Source organism: Eretmochelys imbricata, chromosome 9 (genome assembly GCF_965152235.1).
Source record: "Eretmochelys imbricata isolate rEreImb1 chromosome 9, rEreImb1.hap1, whole genome shotgun sequence".
NCBI lineage: Eukaryota > Metazoa > Chordata > Testudines > Cheloniidae > Eretmochelys > Eretmochelys imbricata.
Window position 1 is genome coordinate 50,153,150 of NC_135580.1, and position 18,400 is coordinate 50,171,549.

General features: G+C 51.4%; 1 protein-coding gene across 1 annotated transcript in view; it reads right to left on the reverse strand.

Annotated features, from left to right (window-relative positions):
* Nucleotides 1-18,400, reverse strand: part of DGKG (diacylglycerol kinase gamma) — a 121,890-nt gene that overhangs the window by 67,006 nt on the left and 36,484 nt on the right. Inside the window, exons 8-14 of the mRNA XM_077826138.1 lie at nt 13,368-13,417; nt 11,873-11,947; nt 10,705-10,824; nt 5,009-5,126; nt 3,705-3,793; nt 2,784-2,900; nt 1,231-1,329 (exon numbers count right to left, since the gene is read on the reverse strand). Coding sequence (XP_077682264.1) covers nt 1,231-1,329; nt 2,784-2,900; nt 3,705-3,793; nt 5,009-5,126; nt 10,705-10,824; nt 11,873-11,947; nt 13,368-13,417 — 668 coding nt within the window. The remainder of the gene's footprint in view (nt 1-1,230; nt 1,330-2,783; nt 2,901-3,704; nt 3,794-5,008; nt 5,127-10,704; nt 10,825-11,872; nt 11,948-13,367; nt 13,418-18,400) is intronic.

The window sequence follows — 18,400 nt, forward strand, 5'->3', positions numbered from 1 at the left end:
CAGTTACAGCCTGCTCTATGGTGGGGGAAGACATTTGTGTGTGCCTGGGTGGTGGGTATAATAGGGCAGGGTAACCCTGCCCCTTCCCCTCCCTCCTGGGAGTGGGCTTCTGCGGGAAGTTTATGCTGATTTATTATGCACCATACAGGTTCCCAGGCGGCTAAGGAGGTGGTATCTGCAACTCAGCTTCCCGGGTCCCTTGGACTCCCCTGGGAGATTACTGATGAACCAGGAAGCTGAGTGACAGATACCACCTCCTCAGCCACCCCGGAACCTGCATGGCGCGTATAAAAGCTCAGCGTTCTCCGCCTGCTGCTGCCTGGCTGCTTCTCTCCAACACTTCACCCCCACCTCCAGAGGTCCCCGCCGCCGCTCGCTGGTTCCTCCTTTCCTTCCTGTTTGGCCCCCTCCCCACTTGGCTCCCCCGCTGCCACATCCCTCCTGAGCAGGGGTGGGGGGAAGAGAGGAGGGATGCACACTTTGAGTAGCGGTGGCAGGGACTGAACAGGGAGGAGGGGGAGGGAGAGGAGAGACGCATGCAGCAAGCGGGGCTGAGCAGTGGAGGGGGCGAGGCCTGGGGTGGAGCAGGGGTGGGGCCTAGGATGCAGCGTGGGCGGGGCAGTGGAAGGAAGAGGTGGGAGACTGGGAGCTAGCCTCTCCGAGGGGAAGCTTCACCTGCCACCCATGTGTGTGTGGTTTTGCTGGGCGGTGTGCACTGCGAAGCTGAGCCGATCCTTTGAAAGCCACGGTGTAAGTGGACAGAAGGTTTCTTTGTGTTCAGTGAGGCCAGGGATGTTGTGGATGTGAGGAGCTGTGTGCTCTTTACCCATCCGGCGCATGGCAGGATAGCATTTTCATGATATTTGCAGTCACAGCCTTGCAAATTAAAGCAGCCAGGGGTGGTTAGAGTTAAGGCTGTGCCTTGTGGCTCCTTGAAGGGTGCCCTGCAGGCAGCAGGATCACGGACGTGGCATCGCGTCTGTTGCTAGAGGAGTGAGCATGCTGCAAGGCTGCAATGCTACTGGGCTGATGCAGGTCTATTGGTATCAGGCTGGGGTGACTGCTGCCTTGACTTGGGATTGCCTTGCTCCGTGGGGCTTGCAGGGTGGAGCCATGTACGCAAGCAGACGTGGCTTTGAGTTCCCACAGGTTTCTTGGCGGGGCTATTGAAGAGGCTGTGTGCATGCCCATGCCCCTCACTGCTGTACGGGCTGGAAGAGCCAGACATACCAGAACCACTGGACAGATGTCAGAGGGCAGCAAGATGTGATCCTTGAGCTGCCCCCCGTCACACTCTGGCTTCACGTGGGAGGCACATTTGTTGTGAAGCTGGAGGAAGAGAGAGGAACGAGCATGAACGTGTGACCGCCTCCCCTCCCCTGCCCTCCTCTCCAGGCAGCTGGCCTCTCAGCTCTGGCTCTCCAACCCTTTGAGCTGAGGACAGCATTACGCATGGAAGCCCCAAGCACCACAGACCAGCCCCGGGCACTGTAATATGGGCTGAAACAGGGGGAGCAGAGTTCAGCCGAGGGGTTTTCTATCCCCCATGACAATCGCTCTCTGCATTAGCTCTCCCCACTTCCCTGCTTCCTGGAATCCCCTCGCCACATTCTGTCCCTGCTTGTTTCTTCCCCCTTCCCTTTGCCCTTGTTGCGTCCCCCCCTTGGCTGGGATCTTGAGGGAAGAGGGCTTAGGGCTGCTCTACTACACGTCACGGTTTTGAACCAATATTTTGTCCCACATGGAGATGGAAAGTCCCAACTGTTCCATTTTTCGGGGAAGGGATCCCCAGAACGTGCCATTGCAGGAGAACCAAGGCAGAGTCTTTCTGCTTGCTGGCTGCCTGCCTTGGCTCATGTCAGTTTCCCCACAGGCAGAGCATGAAACTAACAAGAGCCTTCCTGCCCTCATTGGGATTTCTGCCATGGAACACTTGGATTTTGCCGCAATGGGCATCGTGCTGACGGAAGGGTCGCGACCTGCTCCACCCCTAAGTGCCATGGTGCCGGGGAAAGTGACGTGTTGTGGGTTCCTGCAGAACGATGCCTGAGCTGTTAAATCCTCAACCGTGCGCTAGGAAGTGCCAGGGTAACTGTCCCTCCCCGGGCCACCTCTCAGATCTCATCTCTAACCCGAAGGAAGAGACAGTTAAAGTGGACTGGGAAACCAACTGAGGCTTCTCCAGACCTGCCACAGCCTTTCCCTCCCACTGGCAGAGGCCATTGCCTGTATTTGTCATGCTGGCATATTGGGTTGTGCGACTTGTCAGACCTGGTGTGAGTGCCGCCAGGGCAACAGAAGAGCTTGGGGAACCCAGTTCTCCTGGAGAGCTGGCACCATTCTCCTCCCCCTCGCACAGCCTGTGCATTGGGACACCTGTTTCGGCTGCAGAGTGAGCCCGGTGCTGATGGCAGTTGCTCAGTCACAGCCTGAAGAGACACCAAGCTTCCCCTGCAGCCCCTGCCTACAGATTGGACCCAGATACACTGGGGTCACAGGTAGGTAATTCATTTTTCACACCTAGCCAGCCGCTGGCTTCTCAGTGGAGACCCCCAGAACTCATGGTGACAGGAATTCATAGGAGGGCTTACAAGGAACGGGGCGGGCACAAGCTCATTTCACACAGGCCAGCAGCTCACCTTCTGCTTGCCAGGCGGTAATGGGCTTTTGAACACTCCTGACACAGGCTGATAACCTAGGAGCAAACGGTTTTGTGTATCCCACCCCCTGGGGCCATTCAGTCTCCATGACACCCCTGCACAGCGTCCCCTCCACGTACTCACTGTGATTTGGCACCATGCACAGTGTAGTCCGGTAATACCCTGGTAGCACTTGATGCTTTTGTGGCACCGGTCACACTTGACTGGGGAGTTCCCCTCGATCCAGGTGTGCTGCATGACCTGAAGGAACAGGCGAGAAATGAAAGAGATGGCACCATCTGGGCCAGCATTGAAACCCAGAGGCTAACAGGCAATGGGAATTGAGCACACAGGGAATCTGTTGAGTCAAAGGTCTCTCAGGAGACCCTGGATAAACAAGGGTCTGGATCATGGCGGGAGCTGCCACTGCTCCATTCCCTTGGACAGTGGCCTGCTTTGCTCACCAGACAATGGCAAAGAGGCCCAAGCACCAGCTGGTGCTGTCCTGTAGAAAAGAGCTGCTCTGCAAAGTTCTCTGACATCTCTCTTTGCCCTGTTCTGAGGGGGTTAACTGGTTGGAGGCTGCCCCTCAATGGCCAGCCAGCCACAGGGAAGGCCACCAGCCTCATCCTCTGCTGCTCCCCCCGCCTCGGGAGAGCCAGCGCTGCTATAGCTTTGGGAAGCCTGGCACAAAGAGCAAACCATGGGAACCTAAGTGATCTGCAGGTTAATGGGCAGGGGTGGTTATGTGGCGTTACGCTCCAATAACGATGGTGTTTGGGGAGGGGAGAACTGGCCCCATCCTCACCATCCCCAGTATCCATTCTGGTGGAGCTTTGGACCACTCCCAGCTGGATCTCAGGTGAGTTCATTGGCCAATAGTCTGCTAACCCCCCGGCTAAGGTAGAGCGGGGCTTCTAAAGCTTCACTCATCTCCCCTGTTGAGCTGCAGGTACACAGTTGAGCTACCAGCCACTCTCACAGGGAATTCAGCACATCCTGCATAGGCGTTAGCAGAGCTAGAAGGGAAACCAGTAAGCAGTCGTCTACACATGTGCTACTCACATTGGTGTTCCTCTTGGATTTCACGTATGTGCTGATGCACGAGGCAATCTCTTTGGACACACACCGTTCATGGACGGTATATTTACAAACTGCAGCAGAGAGGGGAAAAGAAGTCAGCTGTGACCCCTCGGTACATGCACGCTGCAGGCATTTCAGAGCCGCCCGAGGATACAGACAAGAGCCAGAGCTCCCACGCATCCGGGTGACACGCTGCATTGGCCAGAGTCAGAGCAGGGAGGGACGTAGTCCACCACCTAGCCTGCCATGTGAAGGGGTGGGCTGCCTGCTAGCTTACGAAACAGAATGGGCCAGAGCCTGCAGGTTTCCAGCAGCACATGCGGGGAAAGGCTGAGCACCTTCAAACTCCACTGACCTCCAAGGGGAGCGAGGCACTCACTACCTCCCAGGCATTGCTCCGCAGTTGCAGGCTCAAGCCTGTACCATTGAATTAACAGGAGAGCCGGCAGCCTGGAGGAAGATGCTGCAGGGAGAGGAGAGCAGCGTCCCCTGCTGGCAGAGATGAGTGATGGGCACCGTATAACTGTCTAGGGAGCTGGGGTATCAAGCCTGACCAGGAGCACTTTGGAGGACCCAGTGGAACTCCTCAGCTGCAAGGAGAACAGGACCCCAGTGTACCAGCCGCTGAGGTGCTCGGTGGTTGTCTAGTCCCTGGACCTTGGGAAGAGGGGTGCCTTACTGGGAAGGAGGGATTGTTTGCCTGGCTGAATGTTAATGTTGACACTCCATTCTCAGCTCTCCCTGGTTGGCCAGGGCACTCCCAGCAGGGGAGAAGGACCTGGACTAGGGGAAGGTTTTACATTCCTCGGGCAAAGCCGGGTGAGTTAGGGATTGAGGTTCAGACTAATCTCTGAATTTCCCAGCCTTTGGAGACTCCTGTCAAACATGTCAAGTTACCCAAATACAGCTTCTGTTGTTAAGGATAGGAAATCAAGAAAGGGCCAGAGCCCCGTTATCCAGAGCTGGGGTTCTGGCTGCGGCCCTGTTATCCGGAGCCGGGGTTCCGTCTGCAGCCCCATTATCCGGGGCTGGGCTTATAGACTCATAGACCTTAAAGGCCAATAGAGATTTTGTCTGGCCTCGTGCACATCGCAGGCCACAGAACCTCGCCCTCCCACTCCTGCAATAGGCTTGCTTTCCTCAGATGCTTGAGGCACCCAAACCATCCTGAAAGAAATGGACAAGGGCTGTGCTGCAAAGCCAGGGCAGGGGTTGAATGCTGGTCAGTGTGCTGCAGTGCGACAGGCCATGCATGGGGCACAGCGGGCTAGGACAGCAGGACTCACAGGAGCAGCACAAGCCCTGTTTCCGGACCCCCAACAGCATGGTGCGGCAGAAGTTGCAGTAGGCAGGTTTCTTGAAGTGCTTCAGTCTCCAGGCATGCTGCCCGTCGTCCTTCACGTTCTGCAGTCAAAGCACAGCGGGAGTTAGGGAGAGGCACTGTCATAAACATACAGCTAAGGGTAGCATAAAATCCCTCCTTTACCTGTAAGGGGTTGTCATAAATATAAAGGGAAGGGTAAACCCCTTTAAAATCCCTCCTGGCCAGAGAAAAAAAATCCTCTCACCTGTAAAGGGTTAAGAAGCTAAAGGTAACCTCACTGGCACCTGACCAAAATGACCAATGAGGAGACAAGATACTTTCAAAAGCTGGGAGGAGGGAGAGAAACAAAGGGTCTGTATGTCTGTCTATATGCTGGTTTTCTGCTGGGGATAGACCAGGAATGGAGTCTTAGAACTTTTAGTAAGTAATCTAGCTAGGTATGTGTTAGATTATGATTTCTTTAAATGGCTGAGAAAAGAATTGTGCTGAATAGAATAACTATTTCTGTCTGTTTCAGAGTAACAGCCGTGTTAGTCTGTATTCGCTGTGAGCTGTAACTCACGAAAGCTCATGCTCAAATAAATTGGTTAGTCTCTAAGGTACCACAAGTACTCCTTTTCTTATTTCTGTCTGTGTATCTTTTTTGTAACTTAAGGTTTTGCCTAGAGGGGTTCTCTGTGTTTTGAATCTAATTACCCTGTAAGGTATCTACCATCCTGATTTTACAGGGGGGATTTCTTTATTTCTATTTATTAAAAGTCTTCTAGTAAGAAAACTGAATGCTTTTTCATTGTTCTCAGATCCAAGGGTTTGGGTCTGTGGTCACCTATGCAAATTGGTGAGGCTTTTTATCCAACATTTCCCTGGAAAGGGGGGGTGCAAGTGTTGGGAGGATTGTTCATTGTTCTTAAGATCCAAGGGTCGGGGTCTGTAGTCACCTAGGCAAATTGGTGAGGTTTTTTACCAAACCTTGTCCAGAAAGTGGGGTGCAAGGTTTTGGGAAGTATTTTGAGGGGAAAGACGTGTCCAAACAGCTCTTCCCCAGTAACCAGTATTTGTTTGGTGGTGGTAGCAGCCAATCCAAGGACAAAGGGTGGAATATTTTGTACCTTGGGGAAGTTTTGACCTAAGCTGGTAAAGAGAAGCTTAGCAGGTTTTTCATGCAGGTCCCCACATCTGTCCCCTAGCGTTCAGAGTGGGGAAGGAACCTTGACAGGGGTTAAGAAGCTCAAATAACCTAGTTGGCACCTGACCAAAAGAACCAATAAGGAAAGAAGATACTTTCAAATGGGGGGCGGGGGTTGTTTGTGCTCTCTTTGGTTGTTCCCTCTGGTTAGAGAGAGAGACCAAGCAGGTAACCCAGCTCCTACTGAAATGATACATCTAAAATTACAGAAATTGTAAGTAGTAGCAGGAAATGCGTTAGATTATCTTTTGTTTTAGCTTGTAAATTTTCCCTGTGCTAAGAGGGAGATTTATTCCTGTTTTTGTAACTTTGAAGTTGAGCCTAGAGGGGAATCCTCTGTGTTTTAAATCTTTTTATTACCCGTAAAATCACCTTCCATCCTGATTTTACAGAGGTGCTTCTTTTACTTTTCTCTTTATAATAAAGTTCTTCTTTTAAGAATCTGATTGGTTTTTAGTGTCCTAAAAACTAAAGAGTCTGGTCTGTACTTTTATTAAAGGCAATTGGTTGGTATATTATTCTCAAGCCTCCCCAGGAAACGGGGTGAAGGGGCTTGGGGGAATATTTTGGGGAAATAAGAACTCCAAGTGACCCTTTTCCTGAATCTTTGTCTAATTCACTTGGTGGTGGCAGCAATACCATCCAAGGACAAGGAAAGGTTTTAACCTAAGCTAGAAGAAATAAGCTTAGGGGTCTTTCATGCGGGTCCCCACATCTGTACCCCAGAGTTCAGAGTGGGGAGGAAACCCTGACAGGCACAATGGGGGTCTGGGGGGGCACATGGGGCAGCAATTCGCTCACAGCAGGGACTGTTCAAGGTCCATTCTGGAGAAGGCAGCTGATCCGCTTGTGCTTTTCCACTGTGTGTTTAAGGACAATAGCAAATCATTTGGGTAGTTTTACCCATTTCTCTCCATTGCTCATAAAAACTCTCAAGAGTCAAACACTGACAAACAAAGTCCCTCTCCCCCGACTTCTTCCCATTAGCAAACTGGGAGGGTGTCTCTAGTGGGGTCCTGCAAGGGTCAGTCCTGTATCCGGTACTAGTCCATATTTTCATTAATGATTTAGATAATGGAGCGGAGAGTACGTTTATACAATTTGCGGAGCTGGGAGAAGCTGCCAGCACTTTGGGGGACAAGACTAGAATTCAAAATGACCTTGCCAAATTTGAGAATTGGTCTGAATTCACCAAGATGAAATTCAATAAAGACGAGTGCAAAGTACTTCACTTAGGAAGGAAAAATCAAATGCACAGCTGCAAACTAGGGAATAACTGGGTAGGTGGCAGTACTGCTGAAGAGGATCTGGGGGTGATAGTGGATCACAAATTGAATATGAGTCAACAATGGGATGCAGTTGCAGGAAAAGTGAATATCATTCTGGGTTATATTAACAGGAGTGTCGTATGGAAGCCACGGGAGGTAATTGTCCCACTCTACTCAGCACTGGGGAGGCCTCAGCTGGATACCGTGTCCAATTCTGGGTGTTTCTCACTAGGAAAGATGAGGACAAACTGGAGAGAGTCACGAGGAGAGCAACAAAATGATAAAAGGTTTAGAAAACCTGACCAATGAGGAAAGGCAAAAAAACTGGGCACGTTTAGTCTTGAGAGGAGAAGACAGAGGGGAGACCTGATAACAGTCTTCAAATATGTTAAAGGCCATAATAAAGAAAATGTGATCAACTGTTCTCCATTTTCTCTGAAAGGAGGACAAGAAGCAATGAGGTTAATCCGCCGCAAGGGAGATTTAGTTTAGAGATTAGGAAAAACTTTCTAATTATAAATGTAGTTAACTCTGGAACAGTCTTTCAGCGGAGGTAGTGGAATTGCCTGTTTGCTGGGGAACTCAGAAATCCCTGCAGATAAGGTTGTCCCTTCGGATATGTCTACACTGGAGCTGGAGGTATCATTTCCAGCTCGAGTAGACATACCCACCCTGGCTCTGACCAAGATAGCGTGCTAAAAATAGAAATATCACTGCAGTGACGTCAAGAGTGGGATGGGACAACCGCCCAAGTATGTGCCTCGGGTTTCAGACAGGATTATGCTTGGGGTGACTAACCCATCCAGCTGCTCATGTTGCTGAAGCTACACTTCTATTTTTAGCATGCTAGCTCAATGAGCTGGAAATCATACCTCCTGTGTAGACATACCCATAGTGTGCTAGGCAAAGAGATGTACAGGTTAAGCTATTATATAGAATATGCTTCACATCTAGCTTTCTGGTCTGCTAGATCCTCCTGAACAGGTGGAAATACGGCAGCTTGGTACCTACATACATGGCCACATTCCTTATTAAAGATAGCTTGGGGGAAGAACACACTATAAACAAATACAAAACCATCTGGCACTATTCAACCTTCTTCCAATATTAGGCAGATAAGAACACTCTGAATCAACAGCCCCATGAGGCTGGCTGTCATCTCTTATTTTCTGGGACTGTAAATGCCATCATTTCTGTACTGAAGAATGCTAGCTCGCTTCTGTATAAACAGTGGGGGCTCCAGTCATCCAGCGATCAGAGAAGAATTTCCCAGATAGTCTCTCTCTCTCTCCGTCTCACACACACTTGAGTTTAACAAATAATTCATTTCACTCATTTTGCCTCTTTCTGTTTACCAGCTGCCCACAAGTAGCTTATGATTGATTCCAATGTATTTGCTATGCAAAGTCATTTGCTGAACAATTAAAGCAAATCATTCCTGCTCAGTCTGTGCCCAGTTTGTTCAACCTTCAAGCTGTGCTGACTCTAGAGAGATTACACACGATATGTTTGTGTTGCCTGATTGGATGAGCACAGCTCTTAGGCTCAGGTTTAAGGCACAAGTACTTTCCAATAGTCTTAAAATTCACTGTTTCCTTCAACATTCCTGCCAGTCAGTTTGTTCACTAGCTTATCTGGGGAGGTCCAACACAAGAAGGGGCATAAACACAGCTGCAGTGAATGTGTTTCACATTTCAAATGTCTATGGACAGCAAATTTTACTGGGATGAATTCAGGCCTAATATACACCTTAACTATAAAGAACTTCATCAGAATGAATAAGTAACCTCTGAAAGTCAGGAAATACCTTAACTCTGTCCCTTGTACTTCATCACACAGTGAATCAGTTCCATCGCAGGCATGGGGCTATCATCAAGTATTTTACCTGCTCTTCATATTTTTGAAATGATTAATAATTAAAAAAAACTATTTCACACACCAAACAACCAGCCTGGTGTGTTTGTGATCCCAAATCGCTGAGACAAGAGAGAGACTAAAATCTTAGGTGGAAACCAGAGGTGCTGGAATGGGGGTGGGGGGCAGCATGGCCCACCCTGCACTGGGTGCTATCAGACTAGCCCACAGAACACAGAGAAGCCTCAGATCCTGAACTCCGGCCTTGGCAAGGAGGTGAAGAGAGACTGTCTGGAAAAGTTTCGGGCCATATTCGTCCCTGGTGTAACTCTGGCCCTTTAAAATGTATCCGAGCTGCCGTTTTGCCCCATGCCCACGTGCTGCCTGTGAATTGGGACTTTAAAAAGATTTTGTATTTGCTGATTTTCAAGACCCCTCTTCCGGGCTAGCTCTGCAGCTAAGGCAAGGCAGCATGGAGCTGGGCTGAGTGACGCCAGCTGAGGAGCTGGCCTGCAGTGCCCCCTCCCCCCGCCATTCCAGCCTGTCCCTCCCGCACTCTGAAGACGTTTGAAAGGACAGTTTGGTCTTTAAGGAAGGCCCCGTTCACTTTCTATCTAGTCACCGAGCAGCCTGATTCCTGTCAAGGGGCTCGCTCTGTGCAGCGCGTGCACTCCCCACAGCATGGCTGGAAGGAGGGTGAGAAGACATGGTTGGGAGCGTTCAGTCTGTGAGGCTCTGGTGCCCTCCTGTGGTCCTAAATTGCCCTCTGAATGTTCCACCAGCTGTCCCCAGCATCTAATCTTTCTGCCTAGCACTTCTGTGACCATTCATTATCTAACCCCCATCAACATTGCCATTACAAATCACAGGCAGTAATCAGACCAGCCTGCCCCAGTCAGAAAGCAGGGTGGTTTTCCCGCCGCTCCCGGGCGACACCTGAGCATGAAGGTGTCTGTATCAAGGGGGATTGGTCGAACGCTGCACATGCAGAGCAGAGGGGGTAGGTGCAGAATAATAGCCCCGGGGTGATATGCAAGTGGAGATCTTCCCGGGCCCTTGCTGGGACACTGGCCCAGTGCAGTCATCTTAGAGGTGAACTCACACCTGGGATGCTGCCACAAAGTACATGCCAAATGAGTCCCTGTGTTCATTTCCACCCTGGCGTGGTCAGAACCCTATTCTCTGGGCAGAGTTGTTGCGGGAAGGAAGTGTTCCCCTGCCCCTCTGCCATGCCCCAGTTCCTCCAGCCAAGCGCCTGGCAATTGAGTTACACCTGAACCCTGGGTTGTACATCTCTGGAGACAAGCCCTGCAGGGCCTGTCCCATCTAGGCCCAGCCCTGGGTACTCACCGTCTCCATCCCCAGCAAGACTAGCAAGGGGATGGTGGTCATGCCGCCCCGGATCCACTCTTCCAGCGTCACGGTGCCATCATGATCATAGTCTATTTCCTCCATCATCTCCTTCAAAATCTAGAGGAAACAAGAGTCCATGGGAGTCACCATGTTCCTGAAGGTAGTGATCCCACTCATCGCACGCACCTTGCACAATAGCTAGTGATCCTGCTCATCGCACGTACCTTTCCCAATGGTCAGTGATCCCGCTCATTGCACACACCTTACTCAATGGCCAGTGATCCCACTCATCGCACATACCTTGTACAATGGCTAGTAATCCCGCTCATCGCATGCATGTTTCCAATGGCCAGTGATCCTGCTTATTGCACACACCTTACACAATGGCCAGTGATCCAGCTCATTGCACGCACCTTTCCCAATGGCCAGTGATCCCGCTCATTGCACGCACCTTTCCCAATGGCCAGCGATCCCGCTCATTGCATGCACCTTACACAATGGCCAGTGATCCCACGCATCGCACGCACCTTTCCCAATGGCCAGTGATCCCGCTTATCGCACGCCCCTTGCAAAATGGCCAGTGCATTCCCATATTTTAAGTACCAGATCAGTGACCTGAGGCAGAGGCCTACGCTGTTCCAAGAGGCCAGCACAAACCCCAAAGCCCAGAACATTTCCACCAGCCCTATCTACCCCTCATAGTGCAGCCCTCTCTGTGCTCTCTCCCACCTCTTACACTGGCATGCCCTCCTAACTAGTCCATCAGGTCTCTCCAAGCACCACTTATCTGAACAGCCTCGGATGATTAAGAACAGACGCATGAAGACACGATCTTTGTCCCTTAGGTACTAATCTAGTCCTGCCTATTTCTCACCTCTGGTCTCCATCCTTGACATCTCTACCATCTCCACCACAGCTAATTGTCAGGAGCAAGCAGAAGGCTCCTGGACAGCAAAGACCCTGTTTAGAAGCCCAGGAGGGGGAGCCCAGCCCCTCCACACAGGGATATCTCTGGGGAATCACACTTTCGGAAGGGGTGTTTTTCCGAGCTCTCCAGGTAGCACCAGCAGCTCATTCAGATGGAATTCACCACGGCCTTCCCCATTCAGTCTATCCTGACCACTGCCCCCTGCCCAGCAGAGTCAGAGGCTCCTCTGTCACCTACCGGCTTGAGCTCCGTGGAGTCCCACTCCAAGTATTCTGCCACGTGCACCATTTGATTGATGATCCGATCCAGCTCCTGAGCTCAGACAAAAGGAGGAACCAAAGAGAAAAAATCAGTGCTGCCCCTGGGCCTGCAACTTGCACTGACTTGAGAAGGCGGGAGATAAGGTATGTGGATCAGAGCCCCGCTGGGCTAGAAGCTGCCCGCAGACACACAGAGAGGCAAGCCCTCATCCATGCAGGGCCCCACCTTACACCCCTGCCAGTCCCATTGGTTTCAATGGAGAGTGGGTGGGAAATTTTCCATCAGAAAAGAGCGTTTAGTTGGAATCGAGATTCCAACGGCTGGGATTCCTGCCAGCTCACCCACCTGCTCCTTAGCAGCCTGCCTGGGTACGTCCACATGGCGCTGTTAAATCCGCCGATGTTAAAACATGGTGTAGACACATATCCCTGGGGGCTGGTAGGATCCCCAGCTCCTTGTCAGCCCACAAGCCTTGGGAGACCCAGCTCCCGAGATGCCTGGCTCTCAGGCTCCCCAGCTCCCTGCTAGCAGGCTGCTGGGGCTCTGGGCAGCTGGGGGAACTAGACAAACATTGTGAAAAGCCCCAAAGGAAATGCTACTTAGACTTTTTCCACATGAAATGTTGGGGTTCCCGTTCTGTGGGACATGCAGAGATTTTATTTTCCATTTGGTTTCAGACCTACTTTTTTGTTTTCTCAGGGAGTTCCCCAGGCAATGGGAATCCCAGTTTCTAGCACCCTCTATCTCAGCAGGGTTATTCATGGAGTCAGGTGCCAGTCAAGGTGACTAAGCTTGTCAGAATCTGCCCCAAATGGACAAGACAGAGAAACCCGGGGGTGGGGGGGAGAGGGGGCTGGAGGAAGAAAGATAGGAGGGAGTCTCCCAAAATTAGTGTAGGGGGCCTCATCAGGAACCTGCAACAACCAGAGAGTGCGAAGCCCGGAACTGAAGGCAGGGGAGGGTCTGCCCAGAATGGGGGTATGGCTATGACGGTGGCTTTTGCTTTGTGGTGGGGCACTGACCCTGAGGAAATCATGCCCTTCTCTTCCACCTAGAAACAAGATGGCCAAGCGAGAAGCAGATGATTGTTTAAGGGAGAGGCACTGACTGCACTTGCATCTGGGTAGCTTCTTTGCACAGTGACTCCAGAGAAGGGGCCGCCTGGCCAGAAGGAAGTGACACACCTGCAGCCCCAGGCCAAATGGCCAGCGGAGACCTAAGGCAGTGCATCAGAGGCGCTCCGCTGCAGCGCACTGTTGGCCGGCCCGAAGAACTAGCGGTCTCTCTGGGAGACAACACATATTCCATAAAGAAATGGTTGGGAGGACAGGGCTATTTTTTTCCCGTGTCCCTCCAAGGGCCTCCGTACTGCCCTCACATACCCAGCTGCCAATCCCCAGGATCAGCCATCTTGTGCGGCTACATGGAGGTGTCTCCCTGCGTGAGGAGAGCTCCGCAGGCTAGGGCTTACCGAGCTGTCCAGGACGCCATTGCCATCGGTGTCATAGAGACGAAACATAACTGCAAGAGACACAAACATGAGACGTTATGGAGAGTGGAGAGCGGGGCGAGCTCCTGGGGCTGCCTCTTTGTCTGTAGGCTCTCACGGCTGGAAAGCATGCAGCCACTGAACCTGCAGCTTCCAGCCCAGACCCTCTCAGAGGTGGGACTATGGTGTAGCCAGCTGTTCCTCTCTCCTCAGTTGAGCACAGCCAGTTGGACACCACCAATCCCCAGACACGTACACAGGCTGAGAGCCTCAAGGGCCATGTTGGTGCAATGCCGGATCTCCATGGATTAAGGTGGAATGATGCAGCGGAGAACCAGGCCCACTGTCCCCATCGCCCCTCGTTCCCCTCAGCACTCTGCCCCCAACCCCGGAGTGGCAGTGGGTATAGGAACATCGTCTGCCTCAAACTCAGACATCCCCCCGCAGAGGAAGGCTCCCCCGACCCAGGTGCTCCCCACACCACAAGGGTAAGCGAGACCGTGCAGTTGTAGTAGCAAGTGACTTCAAGCCAAGGACTGAAAACGCTCAATTCAGTGGCAGCTGCCAGAACCACCAGGGAGCAGAGCTAGCAAACCAGGGACTGGCAGAGAGACCCCAGCAGACAGCCTGTTAGCATGAGCAGCTAGGTGGGTGCCGATTCCAGCTCTTTCCCTGCCCTCGGTGTCTGCTTTCAGAGCATGTGCTCTACAGGGCAGAAGTGGTGCTACTGCAATAATGCCATCAAACCAATACAGGGTCAACATTACTCCAAAGGAGCAAGGCATTTGCTAGACAGACAATGCAGCCTAGTGGACAGAGCCTTTGGCTAGGATGCAGGAAACTTGGATCCTGACTCAGTCACTGGCCTGCTGAGTGACCTTAGGTAAGTGTCGTCCCCTCTCTGTGCCTCAGTTTCCCCATCTGGGAAATGAGCTCCTTTGCAAAGCATCTAGAGCTCTACAGATGGACAGTGCCAGGCAACAGTGCGGGAGTAGCTCACTTCCTCCTGGGTGTGGCAGGAGAAGCAAGAACACAGGCCACAGGCATTCTCAGCACACCGCAGGCATGGGGCAGCCCTGAAGGACAAACATGTAATTGTTTCTGAGCCTCAGAAAAAGGAGGTTTCGAAGGTGATATTGAAATTCTCCTACCTGACTTTGCCAGCTGGAAGCCAGTAAATTCTTGGCACCTGGAGAAGTGTTTGTTTTAATCCTAGAATATAAACTCTCCTGAACTGCTTAAGGCTTAACAGCTTGACACTTGTGCTCCAGGGTTGGACTGGGCCACCTCACAGTCTCTCACCGTGCTGGGACTTTCCCCTAGTGCCTGTGGCGTGTGCTCCAGCATTTAAGGTTTTATTTAAAAAAAAAAAAGTCTCCAGCACTTTTGGTTAGAGACAGCCTTCCAAATACAAACCCCACTTAGACCAGTATGGCGATATCTGCCTGCATCTGCAGACAGCCTGAGACAATAGCTGTGAGATGTCTGAATTGCCCCATGCATTTAAAGAGATGTTGACCCTGGAGTCTAATGATGACACCTTAAATAGCAACACTGTTAACTGTTTCACTGCTGATCAGAGTCCATAAGACAGAAAAGGGATGGTCATATTATGAAGAGAGGCATTATGTAGTGTGAATGGGCATTTCAGTGGGTGTCATGAACAGTGTTTGGGAAACGATCCTGCTCATTTTTTCAAATCGCCTCGCTGTTAGAACTGCTCTCAAGAGCTGCAGCCATTGTGTATCTAGTTAGCTGTGGGTCCCCATTGTCTTTGGCTACATTTTGTCTTTTTTCCAGCTTTAGAGTAATGTGCAAATCCAGTCTGAGAGCAATGAATGTGGCAGAGACGGAACTGCTCCAATAAACACGCTTTAGGGCCAACACCTCTAGTCCGCTGTTTATGTAGGGCCACTAGAAATTGTGCCACAATAAAACATATTTTAAGATGCTTTCAAGATAGATTCATAAACCACCCACCAAAAAATCCCCCCCCTCCATAGTGAGCATCATCTCCTCCTGCAAAACAAACACATTGCCCCTTTAGAAAAATCATAAAAACAAAAGACAACGCAGGCCACAGAAGCTAGGGGGCAGCCTCATGCAATGCTTAATTTGTGCCAGGGCTTGCTGGGGCTCACATGGCAGTTCATACTCCGGGTACCTCTGGGCTTGCTGCATCAGTTATGCATGTAAAAAATTGCTTGAGCCCCAGCATTTAATTGCTTGAGCCCCGGCACCTCTGTCAATACAAATTAAGCACTGGCCTTGTGCAATTGAATTGCCCGCTAATATGACAAGGACCTCTTCCCCTTGCAATGGTTTGATGTGCGTGATCCTCAGATAGACACAGGCTGGCAGCAGCATCCATCCCTCGGCATAATGACCTACTCTTCGCTCATCTTCCTTCTGCCGCCGATCTTTGTGTTGGCTAACAAGCAACGGCGCACAGCAGAAGTGAATGACTAAAGCAAGCCTCAGGCAGAAGGCCAAGCAATTTTAATGAGAACAGCAGAAGAGATGAGTAATTATTGCCCAGCAATGCATGGCCTTTCTTGTCTTATTGCCGCTCACAAACAGAATCTATAAATAAGTCTTGTGCTGTTCTGGGAACCATCTGAAAAAGACAGTCGCTAGCTCCCAGTATCCCCTGCTGTGCACTCTGGCTCCCCACGGGGCCTGTCTGCTAGGGGCACATTCTAAGAATTTCCCCTTGGTGTCGGCAGTCATGCTGGGAGCCCTAGTGTAGACAAGTTGCCAGCGGCCCCAGTGTAGTTGGCACTGGGTCATTTCAACCTGCTCTGGGTGAGGTTCTGTAAGATGGTGTTAAAAATGTGGCCCTGCTAACTAGGGTGACCAGATAGCAAGAGTGAAAAATCGGGACAGAGGGTGAGAGGTAATAGGAGCCTATATGAGAAAAAGCCCCAAATATCAGGACTGTCCCTATAAAATCGGGACATCTGGTCATCGTACTGCTGACCTAGGGCTCCCAACGAGGCTGACTCAGTATTAGCCAGTGCTGGACGTTTTCAGCCCAAGGCCAGGTTTTAAAGCTATTTAGGTGTTGCTGCACTCAGCATTGCAATGCCTGTCTCATTTGCCAAAAGGATTTAGGCATAGAGGAGCCAAAATTCCACTGACAGTCAATGGGGCTGAGGCTCCTACGGGCATGTCTACTCAGCAACTGGACACCCAATGGGGGGTCATGTCACCTCCCCCCGCCCGATTTGCTCCTTGGCTTGTACTGAGCATGCTCACACGGACTGAACATGCTCAGTAACACTGCTGAAGCTGGCTGCCCTCACTCTATCCCCCACTGTGGGCAGGCGCGGGTCATCTCTGGCTGCGTAGACTTCCAGACTCGGGCTGGGGGCTGGGCCCGAGGCAGTGGCGTAGCTGGGGGGGAGCGGGGCAGCGGCCGCTCCCCCTCCGAGCAGAAGTGGCGCCTTTTTAATTACTTGGCGCCTTTTAAATGTTTACTCACCCAGCGGCGCTCCAGGTCTTTGGCGGCGGGTCGGGGGGAGCGGAGTTTTAAAAAGCACCACCCGCTGGTACTCACCCGGCGGCGCTCCGGAAGACCGGAGCGAGTGAAGGACACGACGCCGAAGTGCTGCTGAAGACCCGGAGCGCCGCCGGGTGAATACCAGGAGGTGGCGCCTTTTTTTTATCTCCGCTCCCCCTGTTTTCTCCACCTGGCTGCGCCACTGGCCCTAGGACCCTGCAGGTTGGGAGAGTCCCAGAGCCTGGGCTCCAGCCCAAGCCTTTCAATCTACACAGCAATGAAACAGCCTCGCAGCCCGACCCCACGAGCCCCCGTTGGCTGGCATGGGCCAGCCGCGGGGTTTTCTTTGCTGTGTAGACACACCCTAATTGCCTAAACTCCTTTTGAAAATGAGACTTAGGCTCCTAAATCCACTAGGCATTGAGTACTAAGCACAGCCCTGCCTAAATCCCTTTAAAAATCTGTGCCCGAGTCCCTAGCGTCGAGAGAGGCCAGTGTTCAGCAGAGCTGCAGTGCTCTGAGTCACGCCTGACTCATGCCAGAGGACACTGTGAACTGGGTGAAATAAGGTTTCAGAGTAGCAGCCGTGCTGGTCTGTATACGCAAAAGGAAAGGAGGACTTGTGGCACCTTAGAAACTAACAAATTTATTTGAGCATAAGCTTTCATGAGCTACAGCTCACTTCATCGGATGCAACTGTAGTTCACGAAAGCTTATGCTCAAATAAATTTGTTAGTCTCTATGGTGCCACAAGTACTCCTTGGGTGAAACAGGCACTTCTTTCCACCTGATAAGGGTGAGGCTGTTTATTATATGGGCAGTGGAAGGCTGAGGATGGCCTTCATTGGTCATTTCCTTGCTTGCAAGGGCTGGGGTTTGGGAAGAGATGTGAAAGGCTGTCACGTAACCACCTCCACTGGATGTTTAGATAAAACGTTTGGGGCTTGGAATTCCATACCAAGCTCCAGGCCCGTTGACGTACAGGAGGGAAGCACAAGGGAGCAAGAAGACACTATTCCTGCTCTCTGCTTTACCACACGCTCCTTGGGCGACCTTTGACGAGTCGCCAAAGGCTAGGTTTCACTGGAACCTGGTGGGAGGTCCCATTCAGTGGGAGTCAGGGTGGGTACCACAATCTGGCCCATGTTCTTGGGTTCCCCATAAGCATGTCCGTCCCCACCATGCAGGGCAGTTGTGAGGCTTAAAGAGTAGGTTGAGCACTCCAAGATCCATGGGCGAGGTCCCAAAGATGAGCACACCGCTGCTGTAAAATATCAACTCTGACACAGGAAAATCTTACCAATCCAATGTATTTCTTCCCATCCTCTCCATACCGGGTGTTGATGTGCTGCCCGTCTCCGCTGTGCAACGTGAAAAGCCAACTCATATAGTATGTCCTGTTTTATTAACAATGAGCGAGGGCACCTAGAGCCTTTTCCATTATTTTAAATCAAAATGGATAAAATCAATAAATACCAGGAGTGAGACGTAGCAGGAGTGTACGTGTGCATAT